The 9,668-nt window shown below is 43.5% G+C and overlaps 1 protein-coding gene across 9 annotated transcripts in view; it reads left to right on the forward strand.

Moving 5' to 3' along the window:
* ABCC9 (ATP binding cassette subfamily C member 9) overlaps positions 1–9,668 on the forward strand; it is a 107,269-nt gene that overhangs the window by 24,578 nt on the left and 73,023 nt on the right. For all 9 annotated transcript variants that reach the window (XM_048499509.1, XM_048499510.1, XM_048499512.1 and 6 more), the window contains exons 10-12: positions 2,175–2,309; positions 4,223–4,385; positions 8,267–8,307. In XM_048499509.1, coding sequence (XP_048355466.1) covers positions 2,175–2,309; positions 4,223–4,385; positions 8,267–8,307 — 339 coding nt within the window. The remainder of the gene's footprint in view (positions 1–2,174; positions 2,310–4,222; positions 4,386–8,266; positions 8,308–9,668) is intronic.

The following is a 9,668-nucleotide window of genomic DNA, read 5'->3' on the forward strand; positions in this document are numbered from 1 at the left end:
TACTTGCAACTTTATGAAGCCCAAACAGCATGAAGCACACTGTTGGGGATTGGAGAGCCAGCATGGCATAGTGGTTTAAAGCAGGTGCACGCTAATCTGGAGAACCAGTTTTGATTCCTCACTCATCCACATAAGCGGCAGACTCTTATTTGGTGAACTGGATTTGTTTCCCCATTCCTCCACATGAAGAGTGTTTGGAGGATTCAGCCAGTGTAAAATGCTGCTACTTCTGGTTGGGGCCAGCTATTGGGAGCATGTGACCCTGATACTATAGCAATTTAAAAAAATTGTTCAGTGATTCTGCCCAAATGACCAATAGATGTTAAGCAGAGCCACACTACAACACAATGGCCAAAATATTTATTCCCCGTATCTTTTAATGTAGGTAGTCACAATATATATATATAAAAATTTGGTGATATTTACCATGTGCAGTTTATTTGTTTTTGTTTTTTTAAAATCTCTTATTTGTATGGAGGAAGCAGGAATAGAAGTTTTGCAACAGTATTTTGAAGATGGGCTGTTTCAATTCCATGGTGGCATTTCTCCTCAGATGTTTTAAGCATTGTTATTGGTTGTTGGTTTTGGTACATTTCCCAAATCTCTGAACGATTCTACACTTTTAAAAAATATAGGGCATAATCCAGTCAAAGTAAGTCTCTGTCAGATCCCTTTGATTTCTGCAGAAAGTAAATTTTCTTTCTTTCTTTCTTTCTTTCTTTCTTTCTTTCTTTCTTTCTTTCTTTCTTTCTTTCTTTCTTTCTTTCTTTCTTTCTTTCTTTCTTTCTTTCTTTCCTTCTTCCTTTCTTTCCTTCTTCCTTCCTTCCTTCCTTCTTCCTTTCTTTCCTTTTTCCTTCTTCCTTCTTCCTTCCCTCCTTCTTCCTTCCTTCCTTCCTTCCTTCCTTCCTTCCTTCCTTCCTTCCTTCCTTCCTTCCTTCCTTCCTTCCTTCCTTTTCCTTCCTCTTGCCCTACAACTTCAGTCCACTAGTACATTCAAAGATCAAATTGTACTACATAAATTACTATGCACTTGTAACAACAAAAGCATAATACGATACAATTATTGCAACCACAGACAAACCAACAAAAGGCAATACAGCTATAAACTGCGACCAGTGTTACCCAAACAAGTAAATTAAAAAATAAAGAAACCACCACACTTTTGTCTTCACTGACTAAAAGGCTTTTGGTAACAAAAACAATACTGACTGATCTTTGGAAAGTTAGAAGAGATGTGATCCGGCAGGTTTCTCGTGGCATAGAGTTCCATACACCTCTGAGTGTGTCACCACCCAGACGACTTGAGATCTAAATAGATTTTCCAGTTTTGTGAGATCAACAGAAAAAAAAATATTTTTCTGTTTTGTGGATCCTGGGAGGATGGCAACTCTATCATGGCACTATAACAACAACAACAACAACAACAACAACAACAACAACAACAACAACAACAACAACAACAACAACAACAACAACAACAACAACAACAACTGTGTGTGCTGCCCCCTTGTGGTTGATGCCTTGGAGTTTTCAAGGCAAGATACGTGATTTGCTGTTGCCTGCCTCTGTGTGGACTGAGAGAGTTCTGAGAGAACTGTGACTGACCCAAGGTCACCCAGCAGGCTTCATGTGGAATCGAACCCAGCTCTCCAGATTAGAGTCCGCCACTTATAACCACGACACCACACTGGTTCTCAACAATACCCTTACTCAGAACTTTTCTGGTTGAAAATCATAGTGATTCATATTATTACTTCATGCACAGCTGTCACCGTTGAGAGGATGAGTGTGCATTTTGAACCTGCGTGACCCTCCCAAAGTGTGACCCCTAAGACAACCTTCCATCTAGGATTGCCCATTGCTCAATAGGCCATCAAGGGGAGAAACGATGGGGAAAAACACTATTTGCATTGATGTCATTTCCAGACTGATCTCTAAAATGACATCATGCCACTCTAGGATTCCATGAAAACTTTTTGGTAAAACCATAAAGTCTCTGCAGAATCATAGAGCACCATAATGTCACTTCTGGGTATGGCCAGAAAATGTCATCACACTGTCAGTACAATGCCCCCCCCCCCCCCCGTCCTCACCCTGTCTTCTTCAGGATACACTGATCCAGGAGACACTAATGACATTTCCTGTATCTCGTTGTCCCTTTTCCTGTTTTGTAGATCATAATGGGCGTGATCCTGCTCTACCACTTACTTGGGAAAAGTGCCTTGGTTGGTGCTGCTGTGATTGTCCTGCTGGCTCCGATACAGTATTTCATAGCTACAAAACTGGCTGAAGCCCAGAAGAGCACTCTCGTAAGTCCAGATTTACAATAAGCTTCCTCATGCCCTGTGCACACAACTGTCTGGCACATTGTCTTTTTCCTGCCCCTGAACTCTGAGTAGCCGGAAGAGGCAAGAGAAGTTGAGAATAAACAGAGAGAGGGAAATACAGGTCGATTCCGCACTTGCGTTATCGACCTAAGTTCGAGCTGCGTTCGACCTAAGTGCTCCGCACAACCACTGGGATCGACGTGGTTTTGTACCAGCTTCGCCCCGTGTAACGGTCAAATTTCCGACTCCAGTTGGGAACTACTACTTTTTTCAGGGAACCACGCACGAACTCAGCTCGATTCCAGTAAAGTGCAGAATCTCTGGTGCCAGGAGTCCCCATTCCAGTAATCACAGCTGAATTGATGTTTTGGGCATGCGTACAGCTGTGCCAAATCAAAAAAGCGCATACACCTTCGGTCCACCTCCATTTCCTGTGGTAGTTTTTTTTAATAGCGTTATTTATTGGGGATAGACGGAACATGGCAGTAGAACAATAGCCAATCGGAACGGAGCGGTGAAGAGGCACAGGATGATTCCGCCCTCCGAGCTGGAATCAAGCTGGTTGCAGTGGGGAACAACAATGGCTTCGACCTAGGTTAGTACCCTTCTCAGGGAACTGGGTCGAACCTATTTTACTCATGTGCGGAATCGCCCACAGACAGGCAAGAAGGAAGGGAAAACAAAGGAGAGAGAAAAAGAGACGGATAGATTGGGGAAATAAAAAAGCAATAAAAGGGGAGAAGGAAAACCAAGACACCTTGAAAAACGGGAAGGAGCAAAGCCACCTTTCCACACACCAAAATTACGGTATCTGAGGTGAAGGTGTCTCTTTTCCTGCGCTTATATTTGAGTACTGGAACATCTTGCCCCAGAAACGATATAACTGAGGAACTGACTCACACAGCCTTTATAACCCCAGTGACTAAGAATTGTCCTCTGTGGTTCTTGTCCTATTGAAATCTGTTGAGGATTCTATTTCTGCTAGGATATACTGGACATTAATTGAGGCTTTTTACAAAATAGCTGCTCCAAAGCTACACAATTGTTGCCCGTAAAAAAGCTTGTTAAACATTCCGTCTTTCCAACATTCAACAAATTGAAACAATAAGTTTATCAAACACATCATAATCCCATAAATCCCATCAAATACAATACATTGAATACAATTTAAAATCACACTTAAGATCTAATATAGATGGCAATAAAGATTATTCCTCCCTGAAGGCAGAGCTAAGTAGGGAGGCCAGGATGGAACCATGCATTTTAAACTCAGGCCCCTTCTGCGCAGCAAATGTATAACAGATTGCAGTCGGGATAAAGGAACCCATTTTCCCATTTTTGCATTCACATGCATCAGTGCAGGCAGCGATTGGAGCCCACGAAAACAATCCTGGTTGTGGTCGCTCCTTTGTACAGAGATGCGTCTCTTTTTTTATTTACTTCCACCCATGCGTAGATATGCAGGAATGCACAAATGAACAACCCCACAGCCATGCCGATGTCCCACAATGTGACCATCTGCACCTGCGTAACTACGCAGATGCAAGCCACGGAATTTTTTTAAAAAAAGGAAAATGGAGGCGAATAAAGCATCTCCTGCCCAGCTATTTGCTTTCGAGTGGCTGCAACCCAGGATTTTTGAAAAAACTCGCTTGTTTAGCGATTAAAAAAACAGTTTGGGGAAAATAACACGCGACAGACTTTTTTTTGGTGATGGGACCTATGCAAATTCCCCCCCCCCAAAAAAACCCCCAGTTTGTATCGCGTCCTAAACCCATTATATTTACCCTGTGTGGAATCCATCAGTGTCATCTCACTTTCTCCTTTTTCTGCATTGTTTACAAAATGGAACATAATGTGTTGTCTCTTTTGTTCGACATTCGCCGAATGGAAAGGATTATTCGACAGAGAGGCTGAAGAAAACCAACGAGATCCTGAAAGGCATCAAGCTGCTGAAATTATATGCGTGGGAACATATATTCTGTAGGAGCGTGGAGGACACGAGGATGAAGGAGCTCACCAGTCTCAAAACGTTTGCTCTGTACACATCTCTCTCGAGTGAGTAACCGCACCCTCCGTGTGGCCAGTTGTGAAGCTTTATCACTAGATGTAAAGAAGTGGAGCAGCAGTGGCGTAGTGGCCAAGAGCAGGTGCACTCTGATCTGGAGGAACCGGGTTTGATTCCCAGCTCTGCCGCTTGAGTTGTGGAGGCTTCTCTGGGGAATTCAGATTAGCCTGCGCACTCCCACACATGCCAGCTGGGTGACCTTGGGCTAGTCACAGTTCTTCGAAGCTCTCTCAGCCCCACCCACCTCACAGGGTGTTTGTTGTGAGGGGGGAAGGGCAAGGAGATTGTAAATCCCTTTGAGTCTCTTACAGGAGAGAAAGGGGGGATATAAATCCAAATTTTTCTTCTTCTTCTTCTTCTTCTTCTTCTTCTTCTTCTTCTTCTTCTTCTTCTTCTTCTTCTTCTTCTTCTTCTTCTTCTTCTTCTTCTTCTTCTTCTTCTTCTTCTTCTTCTCCTCCTTCTTCTCTGTCTTCTCTGTCTCCTTCTCCTTCTCCTTCTCCTCCTCCTTCTCCTTCTCCTTCTCCTTCTCCTTCTCCTTCTCCTTCTCCTCCTCCTCCTCCTCCTCCTCCTCCTCCTCCTCCTCCTCCTCCTTCTTCTTCTTCTTCTTAATGGGACCACATCCTAGGCTATCGATTTCAGGGATGCTATAGCTGTATTTCTGTATCTTGTAAAGCCTTCTGGGTCTCGATTGTCCCAGGCCATTCCTACTACTAAAGAAAACTCCCCATTGTGTAAAAGCAGAAGGTTGATGAACTAGGACTAGGTCTTGCTTCCAGCACCAACTCAGAAGTCCTCAATCTTGTTGAACCTGTAGGAAATTTTGCAATTTTGAGAATGAGAAATGGATACCACCACAAAATGGTGGCCACATGGGGCAACTGCAGAGGGGCTGTCCCAGGGAGCTAGGGCCGGTCACAAGAAGTCAGGAAGCTGCTAGATGAGCATCCTTTTACGGTGGCGCTGGCTGTTTCTGAATGCGTGTTTCCTACAGGCACAAAGTTATACTGCCCAGGTTCTTCTAAACCATCTTCTGCTCCACTGAGCAGAAGGAAACCCAGAGTTGGTCCTGTGCTTGGGAAAGAGGTACTTTGTTAAACAATAAAAGCAAAGCAGATGCCCAGAACCAGTGGTGGGATCCAGCAGGTTCTTACCAGTTCCCGAGAGTGGGTTGCTAATTATTTGTGTGTGCCGACAGGGGGTTACTAATTTGGTCTGCTTTTCCGTTAGAGATTCCATTAGGTCCAAAAATCATAAAGTCCCGTTGTTTCCTATGTGGCTGGTTAGCGAAGGTAGAAAACGGGATAATTCTCCCTGTTGGGCTGTTTTAAAAACATGTTTTAGAAATATGGTCAAGTTCCTGGTTTAAGGAAAGTATCCTTCTTTTGATTCCTAGAAACAAAATGAAGTATTTGAAAGTATTAAGTATTTGACAGGCAGTCAATTAGAGGAGAAGTAGTTGTTTCTGTTGGCAGTAGATGATAGGACTTGCTATAATGAGTTTAAATTATGGACAGAAAGATACCAGCTGGAAATTAGGAACTTTTTTTTACAGTAAGAGTTTTTTACAGTAACAGAGAAATTATTAATGCCCCGCCCCCAGAATGCCCGGCCACGCCCCCATTGTGCCCTGCCCAGCCCCATTGGCGTTACGCCACTGTTTGAATCCCACCACCATGGGTACCTGTTACTAAAATCTTTGGATCCCACCACTGCCCGGAACCAAATGGAATGCACCATAGTACAGTGTTGATAGGTGTCATGTTGAAAAGCTCTGATCTAGAGATCTATTTAGGCTTGAAGAAAATATTCCCACTGCGATATTGTCTGCCTCCCTTATGAGAAGCAACCTCTGCAAGTCTTCTATATTTCCCTATTCTTGTGTAATTTGCCCGTTAAAACGAATTTTTCTGGTGTAATTTTTCCACTAAAATGAACTTCTGATTCCACCCCCATGTCTCTCCCGAGGACTGTTTGGTGAAAGCAGTTCGTGAGTTATAATTATTAGAGAGAGCATATCTCTGGTTCCCCCAAGAAGCAGTTGACAAATAGAAATGGGCAAACCCCGAATGTAGAGATATCACATCACACATTTTAAAAATCTAAACCTAACCAAGGAGTCGTGGTATCAAGGGTGGGGGGCAAGTTGGTCTCGTGAAAGTTAGCAGCTGCCCTGAGCCTGTGCTGGTGGAAAAGGGCAGACTTTCAATCTCGTAAACAAACAAACAAACAAATTATTTCCATGCTCCTGTGTCAAAAATCCACATTGCCCAGATTTAGAAATATCACATTCTGATAGCAGTGCCCACCGACTTAAAGATTTTTTAAAACTCATCAGTCTTTTGCCCCCGGCTCCCTAAAACATACCATGCCATAACACTTTCCTTTGTATAAGTGGTTTCTTATACAGCGTGGTGTAGTGGTTAAGAGCAGATGGATTCTAATGTGGAGAACCAGGTTTGATTCCCCACTCCTCCACCTGAGTGGCAGAGGCTGATCTGGTGCACCAGATGTGTTTCCGCACTCCTACTTTCCTGCTGAGCGATCCTGGGCTAGTCACGGTTCTTTGGAACTCTCTCAGCCCCACCTGCCTCCAGATGCGTAGCGGCAATGGGGACATCTGGGGCGGCTTGTCCTGGGTGCCGCCATTGCTGTCATGTGTAAGGGGCGTGGCCGGGGGCATGTTGGGGCATGTCAGGGGCAGGGAGGGGAGGGGACGGGAGAGGGTGCACAGGCAGCTCATGCCTCGGGCACAGTTTCCCCTCCCTTTGTCACTTTCTACCCCACGAGGTGTCTGTTGTGGAGAGAGAGAGGAAGAGAAAGGAGTTTGTAAGCCACCTTGAGTCTCCTTACAGGAGAAAAAGGTGGAGTATAAATCTAAACTCTTCTTCTTACCATGGTTTTAGAGTCAGAGGCCCTTTCCACACTTACCATAAGCCCCGCGCTACTCTCCTCAACTAGCGCGGGGTCCCCCGGCACTCCCCACTACAGGGGTGGCGACAACGCAGCTGGCTCGACGCTGCCGCTCTCGCGCCCCCTCAGCGCGCGGCATCCCTGGTGCTCCTCGAAACGGCGCCTTTTGATGATGTGGGGACGCCCGGGTGCGCGCCAGAGATGCCGCGCGCTGAGAGTAGCGCGCAGCAAAGGGCAGCAAAGGTAAGTGGGGAAACGCCCAGAGATTGGGAGGGAGATCTTGAAAGGGGAAATTGTCCTCAACCCCTTGACTGTTCCCATAGTTTACCACTTTGGGCAGAAAGCAATTACATTCCCTAATGTAGATGAGATATCAGATCCCTACATGTGTTTGATTCAGGCACTTTTCTCTAACCTGGGAATACAGCTGCATGAAACTTAAATGAATTTGTGCAGCTCAATACTGTTGGTCCAGTAAAAAATGACCCTCTGCCCTATTCTGCTGTTCTCATACTCTCAGACAAAGAAATAACCCTCCAAACCGAACATCCGTTTGTTTACACAAATAATCACAGAGATAACATCTGCGGATCTCGTAAATTAGAGTTTTAAAGTAAATTACCATTTTAGGACTTCAGTTGACTTGTGACATATAACCCCATTATTTCAACGCATACCCACAAACACAACAAGCAACATTTTAACTATGGTTCTCCACTTGACGGCTCTTTAGGGAATATGTTCCCCAGCTCAGTAAAACATACAGACCGTAATATTCCCAAGTTTGTTTTGTTTAAGATCTGAAATGGAAACTATTTTTTTTGGCCTCTTAAGGAGTTGTCCGATATTTTGGTTATGGGCAAGAAATAATATTCAGAGGAAAGATCATAATTCTTCCATAACCTTTTGTTCAATAGATTCTGATCCAGTTTGGCATAATAGTTGTACTTTGTTTCCACAGTTTTTATGAATGCAGCTATACCAATTGCAGCTGTTCTTGCGGTAAGCATTTCTTCGTATCTACAGTTTTCATTAAGCAAAGTCTTAACCTGGGTCTGTACATCATCGTCATCGTCATCGTCATCGTCATCGTCATCGTCATCGTCATCGTCATCGTCATCGTCATCGTCATCGTCATCGTCATCGTCGGCGTTGTTGTTGTTGTTGTTGTTGTTGTTGTTGTTGTTGTTGTTGTTATTATTATTATTATTATTATTATTATTATTATTAATTTGATTTAATATGCCACCCTATCCCCGAAGGGGATTATTATTATTATTATTGTAGATTTCACAGCTGCCAGCTCTTTAGCTGGTTGTTGGCCTTCATTACAATTCGAGCCTCACCCAGAAGCCTAGGAAGTTGTAATGTATCGGCGTAGTATTCGTGCGGATCCCAGCAGGGCTGCCTTCTGAAGTTGACAGATGTTAATTTTGTCAATTCAAAGATGTTTCAAGTGCTGCCCTAGTGTTTTTGGGATGGTGCCCAGCGTGCCGATTACCACTGGGATGACCTCAGCTGGTTTGTGCCATAGACGCTGAAGCTCGATTTGCAAATTGCGGTATCTAGTGACCTTCTCGTGTTCTTTTTCAATGACCCTGCTGTCACTTTGTCCGTTTGGATTCGAAAGTCCCACAGGATCTTGACCTTCTCATTTTCCATTACTTTCTCTGGACAATGTTCCCACCAGTTCTTAGCTGTTCTTAATAATAACAACAACTACTACAACTACGACGACGACGACTATTATTATTATTATTATTATTATTATTATTATTATTATTATTATTATTATTATTATTATTATTATTATTATTATTATTATTATTATTATTATTATTTATTAGACCGCCCTACCCCTGAAGGGCTCAGGGCAGTTTACAGGCAACCAAACACAATACATTGCAGCTAAAACAATCGAATAATCCCAATTAAAACAATAAATATAATAAAAACAGTAGCAGCAATAACTTTTCCATAATTAATTAATTAGGTGGATGACGTCTGGTACTAAGCCCCGGCAGGGGACTGGCAGATTTTCAGATAAGTCAATGACACATAGGGCAACAGAGAGGGGCGAACTCAGTGGCCAGCTCTGTGGAACATGCAGTGGAAACAATAGGGAGAATGAATTGTACCACTTTCGCCTGCTGGGGGTACCATTCTTGGATATTATCCTATGCAACATAAGGAAGAAAGGCTCCGGTCCAGCTCTTTGCTTGTTTTGTTGTTAATTGGAGGGAGTTTTATATTAATATAGGAGAGCAATCAAATATGTGGTTCTCTGGACTCTGGGGCAATCTGAAGGACTACATTCCTTTCTGGTTTTCAGAACCCTGCCCACTTTATACTTGCAACATGTT

The sequence above is a fragment of the Sphaerodactylus townsendi genome, linkage group LG06 (genome assembly GCF_021028975.2).
Source record: "Sphaerodactylus townsendi isolate TG3544 linkage group LG06, MPM_Stown_v2.3, whole genome shotgun sequence".
In the NCBI taxonomy this organism is placed as follows: domain Eukaryota; kingdom Metazoa; phylum Chordata; class Lepidosauria; order Squamata; family Sphaerodactylidae; genus Sphaerodactylus; species Sphaerodactylus townsendi.